Source organism: Atheta coriaria, unplaced genomic scaffold (genome assembly GCF_025399875.1).
Source record: "Atheta coriaria isolate IRGN ID8LTWV9N9 unplaced genomic scaffold, Caltech_Dcor_3.1 hic_scaffold_3_pilon, whole genome shotgun sequence".
Taxonomy (NCBI): domain Eukaryota; kingdom Metazoa; phylum Arthropoda; class Insecta; order Coleoptera; family Staphylinidae; genus Dalotia; species Dalotia coriaria.
The window spans coordinates 2,823,242-2,843,596 of record NW_027045445.1 but is presented as its reverse complement, the minus strand read 5'-3'; the positions used below and the strand labels follow the sequence as shown (position 1 = coordinate 2,843,596).

General features: G+C 45.4%; 1 protein-coding gene across 8 annotated transcripts in view; it reads right to left on the bottom strand.

The window, feature by feature from the left end:
- The window catches only part of LOC135803720 (zinc finger protein 184), a 76,645-nt gene that overhangs the window by 5,959 nt on the left and 50,331 nt on the right, over positions 1–20,355 (bottom strand). For all 8 annotated transcript variants that reach the window (XM_065317399.1, XM_065317400.1, XM_065317398.1 and 5 more), the window contains 4 exons: positions 16,494–19,207; positions 6,682–6,867; positions 6,033–6,186; positions 5,096–5,667 (listed from right to left, as the gene is read on the bottom strand). In XM_065317399.1, coding sequence (XP_065173471.1) covers positions 5,107–5,667; positions 6,033–6,186; positions 6,682–6,867; positions 16,494–19,063 — 3,471 coding nt within the window. In that variant the 5' untranslated portion in view covers positions 19,064–19,207 and the 3' untranslated portion in view covers positions 5,096–5,106. The remainder of the gene's footprint in view (positions 1–5,095; positions 5,668–6,032; positions 6,187–6,681; positions 6,868–16,493; positions 19,208–20,355) is intronic.

The window sequence follows — 20,355 nt, the reverse complement described above, 5'->3', positions numbered from 1 at the left end:
TATTTGGAAGATTGTTGCAATGCATTAAAATTTTTGATCGAGTTAAGTTGGTTAGTAAATCATCAAAGATATTTAAAGAAAAGTATTACATTGATTATTATAAATAAAACGGAATTCTATGTATTCAATTTACTCGCTATGTATCATGGATGCTCTAAATGAAAATGTTTAAAAGTAATTGCACATAATTCATTTAAATTTAATGCAAAGTGTTTTGCGTTGTGCGTACGTCATTTGAGCATTTCGAATATAGTTGTACGGGCCCGCGCAAATACAACAAGCTGGCGGAGTCGATAATTTAAGAAATAATGTCTCAATATACACAACACACACCGTTGGCGAACACAAAGCCATGGCGGGCAGCACTCCGAGATGCATCGTGCCCCAGGAACAGGATGGACGGAGCGCAAGAACGAAGCACGAACGCGCCTCATCGCCGCACGCGGCGAAGAAGGAGGCACAAATATATAAACATACATAATGCAAATGACTAGCAGGCATAGGCATTAATCTGGATGTTAGCATAGGTAAAGATGCGTGTTTTTGTAGCGGGAGCCGTAGGATTTATTGCGCGGCTTGATATACTGGTTGTCTTGCCGGTTCGGGCCATTGTTTCGGCCGGCGCGCGGTGCATGACGAACGCAGGCGCATTATATAAATTGCATTGTGAATCTTTCACTCTCGCTGGCGATGCTGCGAGCGTGTGCGCGCGTTGTTTATATTTGATCTGATGCGTTTAAATGCCGAGCGGCTTGAACACGGTGTAATGCAAAGTTCGCATTGGTGTGGTTGTTGTTGTAGGTTACCTTTACTTCTGCACTTCTGCAGAACAAACGAATGCCTTACTCACCATGGGCACGTCTCGGATTTTACTATTTTTACTAGAAATACAGATAAATATAGGAGCAAGATAGACACTTTCAAGATGGCGCGTCTACTCAAAACTAACGTACTTTTTAAAATAGGAATTCAATATACAATTGTTCATGTTATAATAATCCATAAAATACGTAATGAATCTGAACATTGATTAGATTTTAATGTTAAATAGGCATATGCTTTTTACCCTTGTTCGCTGTTGGGTGGTTGCACGAAACGTATGATAAAATATACACAAATAAATTAAAGCTATAATTTTCCGTCATTAATGACGAACTCGCACGAGAAGTTTTTAATTTAAATTCACCTGTCTCTTAAATTGTACGATACATCGACGTAAATGACCGGCCCGTTATTAATTTATACTTTAATGTATCCTTTAGTCGGGTAATTTATTTCAGTAAAGCGCGCAAAAATAAAATAATCGCGGCATGCGTTTAATTTTGAAAAAATAAATAAATTCAGCGCTTTATACTCGTGGCGAGTAAAATTAATGAGAATTTAAAAGGATCACGTTTGTTTCCCCGAGCCGTTGGAGCTGTTCCACTCATTCGCATCGGTTTTAATATTAAAATTAATTATTATATTGAATAAACACACGGACGCGCGTACGTTTCGGACTTATTGGGTGATTAAACCAGCACGATGTGCGTTCGAGGGGAATTCGGCGTGCGTGTGCTCGTCTGCTCGTGCATCAAGCTTCTCGAAGCCCCATTCCCGAACGACAATTTCATGGCCGTTACTTTTCGAACGAACTGGTAAGTAATGTGCCAATGAGACGATGTTTGCGATCCGGCGCGTAGGAAAAATGCGTCCCGTGTGTTTTGTTTCGCAAAGCGCGTATACGCACACAAATACACTCATCTGGTAAAACACCGTTTGGCGAAACATCGTATCGAGGTAATTTTCGCCGTCCGTGTCCGTGTGAGCAGAACGCACGGGGGCGCGCGAGGTACGGTGGTGTATCGAGAAAGAGTTATTTAAAGTGACAGGTCCCTATGTAGCTCTTGTAATTGGGCAGAAGTGGGTTCTGCATAATGTACAACCTGTTTCTCGTAAATCTCGTTTAATCTGGCCGGCGAAAGAGGACGGCCAGATCGGCGCTAAATAATAAAGGAGCAGGAGGGATGGACTCAACGTAGACGACGACGGTGACGACGACTATGCGACTACCACCTTTGCCGCAACAGAAATTAAGAGGAATATGAGAAAGAGTGGAAAAGGCGAGAGTCACCGAGGAGCGAGGTACGAGCCTAGGTCTCGCGGTGTCGTATGGAATTTCCATTCGAAATAAGGATTCGCAATTATCTCTCCGCCGTCGAATGCGGACAAGACGTGAAATCGGACTCGGGATGGAATAAGGTCTTTAAATGAGCATTTTATTAGTTCGATACTTTTGCACCGCAAAGCCGCCACTTAGCATGCGTCAGTTTCGTAAATTGATTTAGCGCAAAGGACGAAGACACGATATTGCTTTAAACTCGTTTTAAACGACTCGCTTGACTCCATTGAAGAATGCAAAAAAATAGGAATTCAAAAAGACAAAGCGTGATTGCAGCCGAAGAGCAAGCAAACAAAGCGTCATCCATTTCGTTTCGACTTTGGGTGAATTACTTGTCTGCACTTTTTCATTCGACGACAGGCGCAACCAAGAGTATATGGCTAATCTTTGCCATGCGCAAATCGCATAAATAACCAGTTTGAGTGGCTCTCCGCTGTGAGTCGAGCGCAGGATGGTACTGCATGGCGAAGATGTAAAATATTATCGTTTCTTATTCGCTGCTTTCTGCCGGCTGTTGTCCTGTCAATCACCCAGGCCCGTGCAGAGAGCCATCGACAATATGGCGGTGTTCGAAATGCCCATATGCCAAGTCCGCCAACCCGAGCACCCGCACCACATCCATCCGCACGCACACCAAACATACTTACGAATGCAAACCGAAAAGAAGGAGTAGAAAACACGCGCTCGCGCTTCGGGACGAAGAAGAATACGATGGGCGAGACGAAACCGTGTCCGCGTGCATCTCTATACATCTCAGCCGTCGCGATGCATTGTGCACGCCGAAAACGTAAACACACGGGCGCACAAATCGTTCGGCCGCATGCCTCCCGTATTCGGAGAAATTGTTTTTGGGGATCTTAAAATATGCAACGATACGGGGAGTCGAATAAGTCAGGACCCGGGAGAAAACGATAAATATATCAGAAATGTCCGTGCGTCTCTTGCACCGGACTGTTGTTCGTTTCGGTACGCCGAAATGAGGCAATTTGTATGATCAAGCTCGGTCAGGTGGTGTGGCGCTGATGGATGGGCCCCACTGCACATACACGCACACACTATTTATCTGCTTTTTGTCCCCATTTATTCACTTGATTGTGCTTTAATTCTTTAAATCACTCAATGGTGTACCGGCCGTAAATCGGCGAAGGAAAAACTTCGCCAACTGAATGTTAAATAAACTCGAAAACAATCGAAATGGCCCCGCACAAATACCAATTTCTCGTACCAACAAACGCACAAGTCGAAAAGTGCATGCCTACATAACACTTTTACATTAATTGGGGGGAATTGATAAAAATTCCAAAAGTGCTGCTATTTGCATCGCGCCTGCATACACCACCCCCGTCCGGCGTAATGAGGAGTACGTAATTTTAGATACAGTTGTGCATACGAAGCTAATAAAGATGCGAGTTAACGAGCATTAAAACTTGCCCATTAACGATGTTCCTCGGCGTATCGCATGCACGGTCTCTTTTGTCCACCACCGCCGTCCGCCGATAACACGCTCAACATGCGCAATTTCGTACCGAGCGATGCAAGCGACACCCCAGAGTATCAACTATGTTCCGCAATCATTTAAAAATCACGCAATCAAAACTTTACGATTATTTCGTTTTATGTTGGCGTCTGTGGCCGAAAAGCTTAAACACGCGCGCTGGAGCGCCACATAAGCCCCAATCGAAATAAATTTCGTTTTATCTCTTAATTAACAAGCAAACACAACTTTTCTATTCTTATGGCAGCTTCGCGCATCTTTTCCAACGGATTTAATGAGAACCGAACTGCGGGGCACGTATCAAAAAAACATAAAATTTGTTAATATTAATTACGCAATCGGCAGTCGCGTTTGATGAAATGGTAAACTTGGACGTTACCTTTCCGATTTGTTGTGCGTTGACAAATTTAAAGCCTCTGATGTAAAAACGTCTTTCACGGGCGTTTAATTGAGACGTTAAAGTTTTATGTTCAACAACACGAGAGATGAAAGGAGTTATTTTCGTTGTGGGACGCGAGTTTCTGCCGGTTCCAAGCGAAACACATCACATAACGACCGTTTGAATATTTATAATACACGTTTAATATTAAATACCAATTCATTCGATTTCCTCAAAAATTAATTTGCCATTTGATAATCTGTTAATTTCTAATCGAATACGATGACCCCAGCGGGACGTAGCTTTTTAATAGCGTAGAAAACTACACGTCGTCGCACGATTGATGCTCAAGACCTCAAGAGCATTTCGTGTCTTGTGTTCTTATGGCTTTTATGGACGTCAAATCGGTTAAACCGTTGTCTTGCAGAGAGTTTATTCGGTGTTCACCTGTGACACCAGCTGGGTTGGGTTTTTGCATAATTTAATTGATGGCTAATCGAATAACTCAACCGTAATCTGATCGTAATTCATGATGCGACGTGTTCGTGCTCAGGAAGTAAGGCTTTTGAGCAAACACACAAAAATATCGATTCTTTCGTGCAATTGAAAATATGAAATGTGTTAGCTAAAGCAATACCGGCAAGACGAAGAAACATGGATGGCTCTGTTCGTGTACAAATTAGAAATGCAATAATTGGAAAAGGTATAATTATATAGTGGAGGGCTGATAGACGTCAGTGGCGTGTCGGTACGTAGTATATCACTACTGCAAGATGGCGCTGCGTCAATGAGGCTCCTCCCGGTGATATAAATCACGAGGAAAACCTGTAATCACCCGCCGTAAATATGATCTACAGCTGCGGCGAGGGTGATTGATTTCCGCTCTTGATTGAAACGATCCTCTGCCCACGGCAGCAATGCAGGTAGCCACCCCTGCAGTGCCAACTAGAGCAAGGCAAATGACGCAAAACAAGAAAAAACTCATTTGTTCAAGAGAACAGGAAAATAATAGAATTCGCATATATGTCGGAAGAATTGAGTATATGCATTGACCACTTACCTTTTTATAGTTTACGAAAAGTGCTCCTGGAAGAGCGGTTCGGCGTCAGCCTCCTCGTTGAAGGAAACCAGTGTGCCCGACTCTTCGACGTCGAAATTGCCGACCATGCACCAGGATTCCTTATCGAGGTAAACCACCTCGTCCTTGGCGATTATGCACATAGGGAACAGCTCCTCCTGATGGTGTCCCTTATTCTCGAAGGTGGTTTCCGGCGTCGGAATTAGCGTCGGCGAGGGCGCCTCATTCTTAACAACCGCATCGAGCATCGTGGGATTAATTTTATTCGTCTTGAGGAGCGGGTCGGCCGTTGGCTCCACCGCAACCGGCGACGTTGACGTTGTGGCCGTTTGGGCGGCGGAGGAAACGTCTTCGATGGAATCGTAGATTCCGGCAATGTAGCTAGCCGCCTCGCGTACTGATCTGAACACGTCACCGTGCTCCGCGAGCAAATGTGCTTTAAAGTCCTTCGCAAAGTTCCCAGTGAATTGCGCCTCAGTTTCGCAAAACTTGCATTCGTATATGCATTTGTCCGGATGTTTGTTTGTTGACAAGACGTGTTTTCGTAAATTTTCCTGCAAACATTCACATGGAGATCGGTTACAGGGTGTTTGCATAATATTTATTATGCAGCCAGAGATTATACAGGATAGGAAGCGATAGAAGCGTCCAACATTTGAAGGACCTGGTAGCAGCATACGCTAAAACCCGGTGCGCCACGTTAAACTTTACGGCTAATATCCGCACATCGATATCGTCGTCGATGTGCCACATTCGTATGCATATACGAACATTGCGGGTGTACACGCGTATAAACATGGGAATAAGAATAGTGCGCAAAATTCGAAGCCGACGACGATATAAAGTGCACAATGCCCGAAGAGGGCGGGCGCGATGTCGCATTCGTGCGCAATTTGCACAGAAGAAACTTTTTACTCACCAAATTATTGCATCTGTACTCGCAATGAGGGCAGGCGAACGGCTTCGATCCGGTGTGGATACGCTCGTGCCGACGCAGATGGAACGCCAATCGGCACGTAAATGAGCAACGAGAGCATTGATACTTCTTAACGTATTCATGGATCGTCGCATGTCTAGAAAAATCATAAAATCCAACATTGTACATTCGGCAACCAGACGCAATTTCAGCGCGCTCGATGCGCTGACGTTATTGAAATGTTTATTCAGCAGCGACGAAAACAAAACGCATTGTTTCCAGAATTTACGCGCTAGTAGTGAGTTTGTAGTTAATTTAGCCAGTTTGGAATGCCAATAAAGTACCGAAAAAAGGCAGCTAAGCGATTAAATAGAAGCGAGTAAAGATTGCGTTTTCAGTGCGTGCGGGGGAAAGAGACAAAGAATAAGAGCACAACAGGGAGAAGAGTTGTTAGGTGATTGTGGATAGATAAGGACATTAATTACGCGGACGCAGAAGACGCAGTCCGAGGCTTTCTGCTCCTGTCAATTAAGCGCGGCCGTGCGGTCGTGTGGTGTTTGTTTAATTTATCTGCGCGTGTGTTGGTGCGGAGGTCGCCAATCCGTGTTATATTACAATACCGCACTCGACCGGCCCGCCGCCAGCTACTGACCTCTTCAGTTGCTGCTTGGACTTGCCGCGATAATCGCATCGCTCGCATCGAAAGCTCATCTCCGTCGAATGCGTGCTCCGGTGCGCGCTGAGGTCGGCAGGTGTCCGTGCCATGTGAATGCAACCGGGATGGTCACATTTGAACTGCTTGCCGTTGTGGATGAGCATGTGCTTCTTCAACGTCGCGCTGCAACAAAAATTCAGTGATATTACAAATTTCGCACACGGAGCCAACAAAATCTGAGAAAATATGCAACCGACATAAAACCGTCACATATTTCAATACGTTTACTTTGTTTAAGACTGGACACCGCAATGAAAATAATAAAAACGACGAATTTTCGAATGCTTTTTAATTAAAACGAATTGAAAATCATCTGTGCTTTGGCCCCGGCACGTCGGACACATCTCCTTCCCTCCGAAGTTTTAATAAACACAAATCATTCTATTTATGACGTATACGGTGTTAATAAACAAGTCAAACGTATGGTGGAAAGAGCCCATCTAATCGAACAAGCTGACAGGACTAGTTAATAAATAGTCCTTGGCGCTCGCTCGCCCGACGAAGAAGCGGTGAACGGGGCGCGCATGGCACACTCGCGCCGGCAACACAACAAACACAGAACGCATGATAGAACGAAGAGACGACGACGACGCCTTCGTATATTTTAAAAAAATAAATGGTATTGCTATAGTCATAGTGAATTTCGTCCTGGGATGTTCCGCTGCATTGCAGCTGGCCAGAAATTTGCAAACCAACAGAGGCGAGTGCATCTTGTCGTTACTTGTCCGCGAGACGTTCACAACGCATATATTAATTGTTTGATTGCTGAGAAATTTTAATGCGCCGCGTGATAATCCTCCCACTGAGGTGCATCAACAAGACCATCATGATTCATGAACGTCATTAAGCTTCAAGAAGAAAATAAGCGACTGGTATTTCGTGTATAACCGATTTATAGAAGTCGATAAAACACACCGGCCAACAAATTTGTTGTGGAAAACAACATATTGTGACTGTTAAACACGCGCACCTTTCATTCTTTCAAGAGATAAATACAGCGTGTTGATGTTGATGCTGCAACTGCAGACATCGGCAAACTCGCATGGTGACGCCTTTTCGCAAAACAGGTTCTGCATAATATAAACGACATTCGTCATAAGTCACTCATTACGAGTCGACTAATCTGCGCCGCGCACGGTCATTGGTTGGTTCGACGGGGACGCACGCTTCCCATGCTTTGTCACCTGACCGGGACATATCTCATGTCATTAGCAACAAAATATACGATAAATATTAACCAGATGCTTCTTCGTCGCTCGTCTCGGCACTGCTTTATTTATTAAATTCCGTTTTTATGGTGCTGCCATTTATTTTAACTTGAACATAAACTCGCAGCGAACATCATACGCGCACTCACACCACTATCCTGCCGAATGAAGTAAATAACGACACAAACGTGAATAATATTTATCATACGTTCCCTGTCGCGTTTTATAACTCCCGATGCCAAAAGAAAGCAAAAGACGACGGGCGCGCACTCTTCACGCAAAAGAGGATTCCAAAACGGCAGGGAGACGCAACGACGACGACGACATAAACAACGCAGAAAACGTCAACTGATGGAGAACCGCGGGGAAGTCCTGCGAGTGCAGATGAAAGACGCGCGCATAAAAACCAAGACAAAAATCCGCGCTGCGAAATAAAAGTGCCTTCATGTGGTTCATGCGATCACGCGTGGCTCATGTCCGTCTGCATGTGTCATGTATCCGATGGCGGGCAATGCAATCATTTTGTTTAATGATCGTATAAATATGCGCACCACAGTGCTCCCTCGAACCGAACAGATTGCGTTGATATTAATTTAATCAATTCGCCCGGTCGTAAAACATATTCCATCGGCGTCAATCGCAATGCCGCATCATGTTTTCTTTTTGCTTTGCACAGGGTGCGGGCGGCGGCGTTAATAACTGATTTGTTTTTATTTAGCGTGTACAAGTCGTCTGTTTACATGGTGTAACACGGTTGACTTTCCGTTTTGCCTTCGTCGCCGCCTTCGACATTCTTTTTTATTCGCATTCTCGTGCTCCTTTACGCCTCGCGTCGAGCTAATATCGCATTCTATTTAACGGAAATTTATGCGAGTTTTTCCTGAAACAGGTTCACTGAGGTAAACGCAATTTGCAGTAAAGACTGTAAAAGTATTATAAGATAGGATAAACAGGGGGCTGAGATGGACATGCAGATAGTCCGACGCTCTCTCGGATGAAATATTCCGAGCCCGCGCTCACTAACAGCATGTTGATTAACCATTAAAGAAGCGTTTAGATCTGTATCCCGATGTGCATTACGGCGGGCACAAAACAACGAGCGAATGGCGAGCGCGTCGAGTGCACGATGGCGACGACGAGCCGCCTGCTAACTTGGATATCAACGAAACAACTAACGTGCCATCCTTCTATTTTAGTATTTAAAACGATAGTTTAAAACGAGATGAGTTTTCATTGCGCGAACGCTGGGGCTTTTGTCAATAATGCGTAAATTTCGATGCAAATGAGAGATTTTAATGTTTCCCTTCCTTAGACGTCAATTTTACACACTTTTTGATGAAGTTGGCAGACAAGTTGTGAAAAACATAAAAGTATCGTTTGTGTATTCACGTGGTCGTCATCGTACATCCAGGTTAACAACAGAATGCTCATTAACCTGCAGCTTGATTAGACTTGATATGATTTCAAAAGCGCCCTCGTCTACATGGTCTCGTATAGCGGGAGGAGGTTGAAAGCTGCGAAGCACGGAACGCGTCTAGGTGCAAACTTCATTTAACGATTTCTATTAACGACACTATGAAATTGCAAACCCACCATTCTTCTGCGTATACCTGTGCTGGAAGCAAGTTGCTAAGCTTAAATCCACACCACCATATCACCATTGCTCTCGGGATAAACGCAACAACCACCTACTATGTTTTCATTTCGTCTAAAGTCTAAACAGATTAACGTATGTATATTATCTAATAAAACTCGATGTTGCTTCATAATGTTGCACATGAAACGAGCTCAGAGTGAAAATGCGCGAATATTAAAAACTATTCGCGTGAACCGCCAAAGCCCTCGAAAATAAACTACAATAACACGTCTGGTGTTGCATTAAAACGATCGTGAACTACATTATCCCACAATTAATATACATATTAAAAATTGCTTCAACTACGAATAGATTATAATATGTATTCATGTTTGTTTCGTTTGGCTGCGTCCCGTCACGTCTTCGTCATGCAAACGTATGCAATACATTCGAATACAACATTCGGTAATAAATTAAAATGTAACTCCACGTATAAATATACGGAATGTAATTAAGAAAAGCGGGGCCGCCTCGACCGGCAATCAACTAATCATACGACTGTGCAAGCGGCGGCGATTTCACAGAGTTGAGACGAAGAAATCAACGAATCGTATAAAAAGGGTGCGCGCCGATTACGATTCGAATGCGTGCACGGGCGCGCGCGCGATGGGTTACGGATCGCATACAAGTGCGCACACCGTGCGGCTCGGATTGATGGGAATGATGGTGCTGCTTGATTTCTACATAAATAACATCAATACAATATCCGTATGACAGATTTATAATGGCCCAAGAGGCGGCCGGCCAATGTCCAAGAGTTTTCTTCCACACACAACGCCCATTCGACCTCAATAAATTATTTTACTCGAGCGTGCTTCATCAACAAGAGCAACAAGAAGAGTGAGTCGAAATGAAGGAAGAAGAAAAAAACATATTCATCGAGATGCATCGAGATATAGAAATGAGTCGTCGCTTGGACAGACAAAAAATGCGCGCCGAGGAATTATAAAAGTCATATAAAACATGTTTATGTCTATGTCCATAGACTATGGCAAGGTTCAAAATATTATTGTAACATAAACTGCTAAACAGTAAACTCTCGCCCCTACAAAAATTTGATTGAGAATGTCATTCAACATTCAACTTCAATTTCAGATTATGACTTTGAACTCTTCGCCGACGAGTGCTGAGATCTCAAGTAGGTGCAATCATGATAATATTCAGAAATGAGCGTAAACCAACTGAAAGTGCAGTTAAACTGCGAATTTACAACCATCGTCAAAGAAGGAATTACTATCAAAATTACTATCATCTCCTCAACGTAAAGAAATTCAACAAACTCACTATACTAGAATGTATATTTCTTAATTATACTTATGATAATTATTTAACTAGATTGTAATAAACACTTAGTAGCCAAACACCTATAACCAGATTGCACTCGCAAGGATTAGAAGATTGGCGAGGCAGTGGCCAAGAAAGCAGTGCATCACAGCGCGTGCCAATCTATGGCAGCGAATAAACATGACAGGAGAAGGAATTTTTAAGCCCCCGGAACCGGGATTTATTGCATACTTTTAAGCCCTTGGCGCTCGTAAATTTGCGAAAAGCGAGGAAGAAACGTCCATCCTTCCTTCCATCTCCCGCACATGTACACGAGACAACAGAGCCCGGTGATGCATTATCTAAGCAGTAATAAAGTACAGCCTCGAAAGAACAAAATCGATTGATATGCTCGTCATTATCTGCAGACGGATTATACAGAGTGAAAAAAAAAGAGTTAAAGAAGATGTTGTGTTGAGTAAATGCGTGTTAAATTCAAGATGTACAGGACATAAATTGATGAGCACACGCGCATAAATTAAAACGGATTGTCAAGACGAGTTTGCACATTGCGCTTGGAGACGCTCCGAGTCGCTGATGGTATCATGATGGTGATCATAATCGCGTGCTAGTGGAAAACTCGTAAATTCGGTTAAAAAGGAGTTTACGATTCGAATTGAGATTTATGCCGAGCGTGCAGGCCCGTTTTGCCTGCGGATCGTAAAATCTATTTAGCAATTATTAATAATGCATTAAAAGCAGCGCATCTGGATGGCGCGCGCGCGAATGCAATTGCCACCGCGCCGTGGACATTCGACAACCATATCAACATCGAAATCGTCAATTGGATTTTATGGCAATGAACTTAGCGCGAGTGCATTTTATGGATTTTATTGCGCAAATAGCAATCAAGTATATTTAAATAAATACGATTCTATAAACACCCTCGTAAAGTGTCTATTTAATAAATTTGATTGTAATAAAAATCATCCTCATAGACTGTGGAAAGGTAAGCATGCAAATGTGAACAGTTCGACGCGGTAACAGCGTTGACACGCGTTGGGAAAATATTCGTCGCAGCGTTCAAGTGACGTCTAGTTTGCATGATCGCGCCATTCGCGGTGTCATACCGATAGAATATATGATAATTGCATCCAGAACGAATGGGCAAAGTTTCGGTCGCTCTCGCGTGTATCGGGGGTGTGGGTGTGGGGCGAGAGGAAACATTGAGATCTAGTATATGACGGTTGGATGTGTCGCGTCGCAATGTCTCAAGCGGGCGCAGACGACGAGGACGCTGCGAAGAATCATAGAGTTCTTCGCGGCGAGCCGAACGATGGAGACGTCGTCGGTTTTACATTTAATGGTCGTTCGCGGCGCGGTGAATTATTAGAACGACGACGTACATTTCATCCTCGTTGTCGCGAAAGCAACTATCGACGAAGAGTGCCAGAGCGATAGAGCCCCACAACCCAAAGTGGGGCGACCACAACGCATTACTGGAAATGTATTCTTCCGATGCGCGGAATTTATGGTCAACATCCAGTGTTGGAGCGCAAAGTTGCAATGCGGCCGTAAAAATAAAACGGGCTGGGGTCGAAGACGATGATGAAGGACAAGAAACATGGCGAAATCTGCATGAAGCGCATCGATAATGAGCACCGCGGTGAAGAAGATGCCGAGATAGCAATGGCGGCCAGGGCGCTGGGCGCGCACAAAAGAAAAATCTCAATTACCGTCCGTCGATTAATTACGATTCGAGTTCCGGCACGAAGCCTTCGAGCGCGAGACGACGCGAGAGGGCCGGCGCGTGAGACGAGACGAGAAGTCGGGCTGAGACGCGCGGCTTGGGCCGGCACGGGGGCAGGGGCAGCGCGGGAGCAGCGGCAGCCAGCGCGCGGCAATAATATTACATGCCCAGAGACGCGAATGATTTAGGAGCGAATCTCGGAGTCACTCGCATAAACAGAATGATTAACTGGTTGTCAAACTAAAGAAATAAACGTAATTTATAGGGACCGCTGGAAAAAGTTTCAGAAACTTATCAATATCGCGGCGTTAATAACTGCCTTTAATGACGTGGATGTATGTTTTATGATCCGCACGCCACGCGATCTTTTTTTTCCTCTTTCGAAAATATGCCGTCTGTTTATTAAAGACGCTGGCAATCCTTCGTACCGGGCGCAGAACAGTATCGAATTTAATTGTGAACTATCAGGACATTCTCGAAATCATTAAATTACTCTTTCCAAACTGATGACAACGCCTTCTAGCAATATCTGTACACAAATCTTAAGCGGAGAGGCTGATACTTTCCAAACCGCAGGGTCATTAAGGAATTTTTGTAATACGGCACTGCGATAACGCGATAACTTCGTCTATTTTCATTCATGATGCGATATATCACTCACGTGTTTATCAAGTTTTGGATGGCGTTTTTCGAACGCATTACGCGCTCCCAACGATCATCGACGTGGAGCACTTCCAAAGCAATTTATTAAGAGTGAAGAAACTTGCGCCGTTTAGATTTTTCTACAAAGTTTTTAATTAAAAGCAACCGCGGATTATCATAAATGATAAAATCTCCGTAACCAGAAACTTTGGTTTTATATTATTCCGAAAGTTGGACATAATTTTGCCATCGTTATATCTGTCTCAATATTGAAGTAGTTTTATTGAATTTCTGCGAAGTGTCATTAATACGAACCGGACAACACCGCAACAATAACTTAATGTAACATCAAGATCATGCTTATTTATCTACAGGTCGGGTTGGTGCTGCCTTTTGTAAAGTAAATTGGATAGAATTATGGTTCAATACGAGAAGCTGCTTTTCTTTTGCATGCGCGTTGCTCGAAGGTACGAAACGGCGGTGGTAGTAACAAGTCGCTTTTCGATAATAAGCCTCTGAAAAGTCAAGCAAGCAGCCACTGGCGAACGCGCTAACAGAAGACCGAGCCGATATTCGCTCGCCGCGAATCCACATTCCACGCAAAACGCAAAACGGACAGAAGTCATTTATTAATATCTCTTCTTTCATGTGTGTGTGTCGTGCCTTTTTGCCGCTGCATCCACATGTTGGCGACTCGCGTTTAATTTTTATTTAATCTTTAAACGTCGTTTTATCCGGCTTTGAGTGTGGCTGAGAAGGGCGCCCCGATTTATGATATGCGGTTTGTATTTCAGCATAAATTTAATTAGTTTACGAGATGACACGGCGGCGAATTTTTCTCATCGAAGGTAAATGCACGCTCGAAACGCACACCACTGGGATAATTTACGGCCAGTTGTGAGCGGAGCGGTAAAATAATATTGTAATGTTCATAAAACTCGGATCATTTTAGCAGAATTTAGTAGGCATAACGCGATTACCTGCGTGTGGAAGACACGCTTCCACATAGTTTGTTATCGTGTATTTCGTGTTCGTTGTTGTGGCCAGTATGGCACTTTTATTTTTGCGCAGCTCCTTCGGTCCTCGATGACTCGTAAATAAGGTGCGTGTTTATTAAGGGTCCGCGGTGGCAGTAGCGAAAGCGCTTACTAGTCACTATTCATGTATGGTGCTTGCATATGCGTCCGCCGGTCGGCCATCGCCGCCATCGTCGTCCGTGTACATCGAATAAATCTTAACTAGGAGCACCCATGGCCGCAGTCGGCGACGTTGCCCGCTGCTGCTAGTGGCCGCCGCACTAATTCCGCAACTAGGAACTAAAACTCCCCATCTGGGGGGTAAATAACTTAAGCATACATTAGACCCCGCGTCCAGGTTCGCCTATATATCAAAGGGTGAGTCCACGGCGCGCTACTTAAACACAACTCAGGGAATTATGAGATAATACGTTAGGCAAATGTCTGCTTAGTCTGGTGCCGTTTCGTCCGCCTTTCGGCGACCTCCGACGACGAGCGGCGCGGTCTTCCTGTATACTGCCGGCGCCGGGGCCCGTCATAGAAGAAAAGATATACGCGCGAAATGAGCGTTAAGTGAACTAACAGTTGGAAGGCAATAGATGCTGTGCAAGCAACTTCCTACGGCTGTACCAACACACGGGATTTGTTTATGGTCTCGCCTGCAAATCATGGCGTTGTCGGCGGCGTGTCCTTGCTGGCCACTAATGCGCACCGAATGGCCTGCGCAGGTGGCGCTCTTATCGTTAAGACAAAACGCGCCCCACAAGATTGATGGTGCGGACTCGGCTTTCGTCTAACGCCCCGTGTTGAATTCCACCGCAAAACGGCACGATAGCGGCGGGCGGCGGCGGCTCGTACCGTAAGTCGCATCAAAAATTCCCCACTCCCCCACGTGCTTAGCAAAACTAAACATAATAACTTCACACATTATGGCGCCCTGCATACCGTGCTTATTGCTGTAAATCAGCAGTTTGAGGCACGCGTGCATGTCTTTAACCCACAAATGCCAGCCATGCGCGCATATTACCCACCGATGAGGAGTGATAAACATGACGCGAGAACGCAACTCGCAACTATTGCGAACAATCCGCTCACCGGCACGCCGAATTGTAAACAAGCCCTCGTTCGGCTGCTGCTGCTAGTGGTAGTGGCGGTGGTGGCAGCGCGCGACAACAGGCGACATTTCCGCCCGCGTGCGAAAGTACTCCTGCGACGTGTAGCAATATTTAGTGCGATAATAACTTTTATAGGAATTTACGTAGTTTTCGATTCGTCGTTGTCGACGTTGTCGCGTTGGCGCGCGTCCACGATATCGCCCTGCCGCCGTGTATCGGTACCCATCTCGACCCTCTCGCACATGCTGCACCCGCGCATACGCCCGACGCGTTTTAGGTAGCTTGAGGCACTCACAATTACTATAAACATTCCGAAGCCTTCACCTATATTTCACGCCGACCACAATTCTCTAATTACTGTACGTTTAGCGGAAAATATGAAGCATAAATTACACGCTGCACTGAAGGGGGGCAGCGACGGCGGTGACGGCGCGCACCCAGCGTCGGAGTGGCGCGCGATTTACGGCGTTTAATGTTTGCAGGTGGGTAGAGACGGGCTTCGATGAACGCGAGAAATGAGGGAAAACGCAGGACGTCCGCGCGGAAGTAAAGGAAAATGTGTTTTTTCGCTGGGCCACATGCTTTCACAGCAGACGTTTATCAACTCTAGTATTAATGACCCATGTGTAATTGAATTTTACTCTACGTTGCCGACAAACAACAATAAGACAAGTGAATTTTGAAAAGTAATAAATCCCTACTACTAGTGTTCTGCACGCAAAATTATAAATGTAATGAAAAACCAACGATGATCAAAAAATTCTCGCTACCACATTCTGGTGCCTGAAAGTGCACACCGAAGGACAAAGAAGGATCATGTGTTAAAAGCATCGTAAATTAAAAAGCACAAAGATAGTTGCCGTTTATGAGGCAACGTTATTGCCGTTAAAAGAGTTATTGGGGTGTTAAATTCAACACTTTCAAAAATATTACGCGTCGCGTCGCGCGAAAAAGTATGTACACCTACGTTAATGTCCCTCTTCGTCGACATCGTAGACACCAGGAGGACCGTAAAGCCCTTTAATATTTCACCGATTTGTTGTTTGTTATTACTATTTCGAGATATTAAAACCGTCATAAAATGTACCGCTTAAGAGAAGTATTTTTAGCAACACTTACTTGTTGGAGAATTTAGCGCCGCACGTCGCACACAGGAAATTCATCTCCTTGCCCGTTCGCGATGATGGCTTCCTGATGTAATCCTTGTGCTCGTGTTTCTTCTGATGGTACAACCAATTATTCTTTCGTGCAAATCTCGCGTCGCACTTTGAACACTTATAGGTCTTCTCATTTGTGTGATTCTGAATGTGATAGCGCAGTGATGACTTCGGAAAGAATTTATCACAAAGAGAGCACTTGTAATACATCTGTTTTGAAACTTCATTGCGTACCGGTTTAGTGTGTAAGGCTTGGTGGAAGAGAAGTTCCGACAGAGTGGCACAACCAAACATGCAGCGATCGCATTTGTGTGGTTTATCATCAAATTCCAATTTTGGTGTTATCATACAAGATTTACTACGGATGTGCACCGACAATTCTTTTGCGAATGTAAACTTACGAGCACAATGCGGACAGACGTTAGTTAGCTCTGGATGGTTACTTTGCATATGGATTTTAAACTGGTGCAAATTATCAAAAGTCTCTGAAGAAGCGCAATATTCGCACGTCTTTAATGCTGGTAGTTTTTGCTTGTGCAAGGAAGTGATTCTATGCTTAGCAATCTCTTCCGCAGTAGAAAATTCTACATCACATCGGCTGCAGAAAAACATTTTTGCGTTGTGGACCTTGAGATGGCGCTGCAGAGCAACAGAAGAGAAAAAATTTTTCTGGCATACTCTACAGTATTTCTTCTTTTGGTATTCATCCGTAGCAGTTCCCGAGAGTGGATGATTGGTTAACAAACAATGTTGACGCAATTGAATGTTTAACGTGAAAGATTCCTGGCATGTTCCACATTCTATTGGTTCAGTATTCTTGATTACAATAGGCACGGATCTATTAATTACTGATATCACTTCTTCATGTTCTTCTGAGTTGAGATGTGAGTACATCACTTCATATTGTTCGCTGACACACGAAAATCGACAAAATGTACACGTCAAAATACCGCCATTCTCTAGCACTTGTTCGATATGTTCATAGCTGCGCCAATGTCGCAAGAAGTAATCGTGCGTATTACAATAAAACTTACACGCGGCGCATTGGTATGGGGCTTGCAGGACAACGGCTTGTATGTTATCGAGCACCATCTGCCTTGCCTCCGGCCGAGTTATGTCCCCTTTGCGGCAGTGATAATGAGAGATTAAGTGCTTTCCCATCATCTGCGAGGTTACGCGAGCGAGGCATACTTCGCATTTCGCGTAGATTTTTCTGCGAAATCGCTTCTTCGTCGCCGACGCGGCCATTGTCATTGTGATCGGCGTTGGTGCGGTTACAGTGGCTGCCGTAGCTGCTGTCTTCGTTACCGATGCATTGCTTGTCGTTACCGATGTCGCCGATTCCGCCGCAGCATCGGCGGCGACTGCGCCGGCACTCGCGTCGGCTGTATTTTTCATAGGGTCTTTATTGTTTTCGTTCGTCGCGCCGGTATGCGACCAATATTCAACAGGTTTACGTATTGTTCGTTTCGCTTCTTTATCGCGGTTTGTATTCAAATGCGTTGCCGACGTACTTGCGCTCGCTGTCGTTGTCTTCGAAGACGTCGTCGTCGTCGTGTCGTCGAACTCGGCCTCGAGCAGGGTGCGCTTAGAGTGCAGCTCCGAACGCAAATGCCGCTCATAGACGATCTTAGATGATAGCAGCCGATTGCACGGATTGCACCAGTACTGAACGCTACCGTTTGACTTGCGGAACGGCGGGATTTCCTCGATTGTGCGCTTTTTAATTTTTGGCTCGTCTTGTTGGTCAGATTCTTTGAGATTAGAAGGCTTCCATTTTCCACGTGTGTAGCTTGGAGGAGGAACATTTGTTTCATGAGGTGATCCGGATTTCCACTGGCCTTTAGTGTGATTTTGCCCTGCAGCCTTGGAATAATTCCATTCGGGCATCCACTTGCCCCCCGTGTAGTTACGAGGCACCTCCTCATCATCCTCCTCATCATCATCATAATCATACTCGTCACTCTCTTCATCCGAAGCATCATTGTAACCACTGACGACGATGGGCGCATCAGTGGGTGGTTCATACTTCTTCAAGCAAGCCGTCCGGCTGAGATTATCAACAGCTTTGATTAATTTCGTTTGGTTATCGCCCGTACCGAGCTCCTTCAGTTGATGCCCACCAATCCAAGCGTGTTTGCCGGACTTGGACTGTTGCACATCAACTTCACGCAACTGCTGAGTGGTCGCAGCGGTGGTACTGTTACTACCACCACTCGTACTAGTGGACGCATGAATAACGGCCGATGTTTTGCTGCGCGTCAAGATGCCGCTGATCGTTTTCCCACTTGTTGAGGGCATCGCCTGCTTCTTATTGCTGCTCTGCAGCTCCAGTGACGAAAAGAAGTCGTCCGCTTTCAAGCCGAACGAATCATCCGGAGCTAGCAGCTGGCTGGGCAGCGGTGATTTGGGCACCACTACTATTGTCTTCGTGCAATTCGCCTTCCGATGCTGGATGTAATTCTCCAGCCCGGCGATGGTGACGTGGCATTTGATGCAATAGTGGTCGTCGTCCTCGTAATCGGAGATCATGACGCACTCGAATCAGATCCGCGCTTGGTACGTCGTGGTCGTCAATTGCTCTGCGTGCTTGCAACGCTTGCCGATGTATCGATGCGCGTTGTCGTATGTGTGTGTTGGTGAGTCGACGTCGACCGCCAGCACCGCGTGCGGAATCTGCAACAGAAACCAAATCGATGCGATCCGTTCCTAATGTAAAGCGAGTAGAGTACACGTAAAATGTCATACGATATCGCGAGGCAGTGAGACGGCGATTCGAAGAAAACGCCAAGCGCTACTGCATTTGCTCACGCAAAGCCACACACACGATCGGCACAGTAGTAAAACTTTTGACGTGCGAGTTGCGCATAATTTATTGCGTCCGCATAATTTCGTTTCACTGAATTTCACGTGCATTATGCTAGTTAATAATTTGCTGCACTAGGGCAGAAAAGTATTTCTCTCGGAAGCGCGAAAGGGCGCAAATTTCAATCCGGCTGTAAATATCATGTCATGTCCGCATGGTTTATGTGCAATTAAATAATAATATACCGCATAAACTAGGAAACTTTATCTGGAAACTTTTTGTCCCGCGTTGTGTAGGTGCGGTACGTGTTTCGCGCGCGTTGATGTAATGTGTTAAAATGTCGAGAACGTCAAGCAAAGCAAATGGATGCCGTCTCCGTCTTGCGTGTGCGGCGGCGGTGGCATCGACGCCGCGCGCGCGGTGAGCCGGTCCGGAGCGACGCAGCCTTGCAGATTGAGATTTGTCGCATCAGGCGCGCTTCACGGGGCTGTCGTCCGAATAACGAGCTTCAACATCGATCGTCGCGCGCGGTCCGCACCTCTCTCTGGACGCGCTCTCCTCATCGCGCCGCGCCGGCAATCATTCTTAATTATTCATTACTCGCTTAAAACACAACGCGACCCTTATAAATACGCACGAAACATCACGACAAGGGGGAGAGGGTGGTGTCGAGCACCGCAAAATGCCACCATAATTCGGTACGCACACCTACCCACAAACACCTATAGGTATAGATATACTGTGTCGCAATTTCGCATCCTTGTCTGCTTCCCGCTAGCAAGGACGTTATTGAAATGGCAATCAACAATAAACGCCGCTGCGGTGCGCGTTGACGCTTTTAAATTTTTGCGGCCCCCCAGCGCGGTCGGCTTAAGTAATCGACGTCGACGTTGAGTGAATCCCGGAGACGGATAATAGAGCGACGCTGTCGCAACGCGCTCGCGTCGAGATCCCGGCCGTACGTTACTTGCTCCACCACTGCCGCCGCCGCCGTCCCGTGTTAACTGTTGCCAATAAG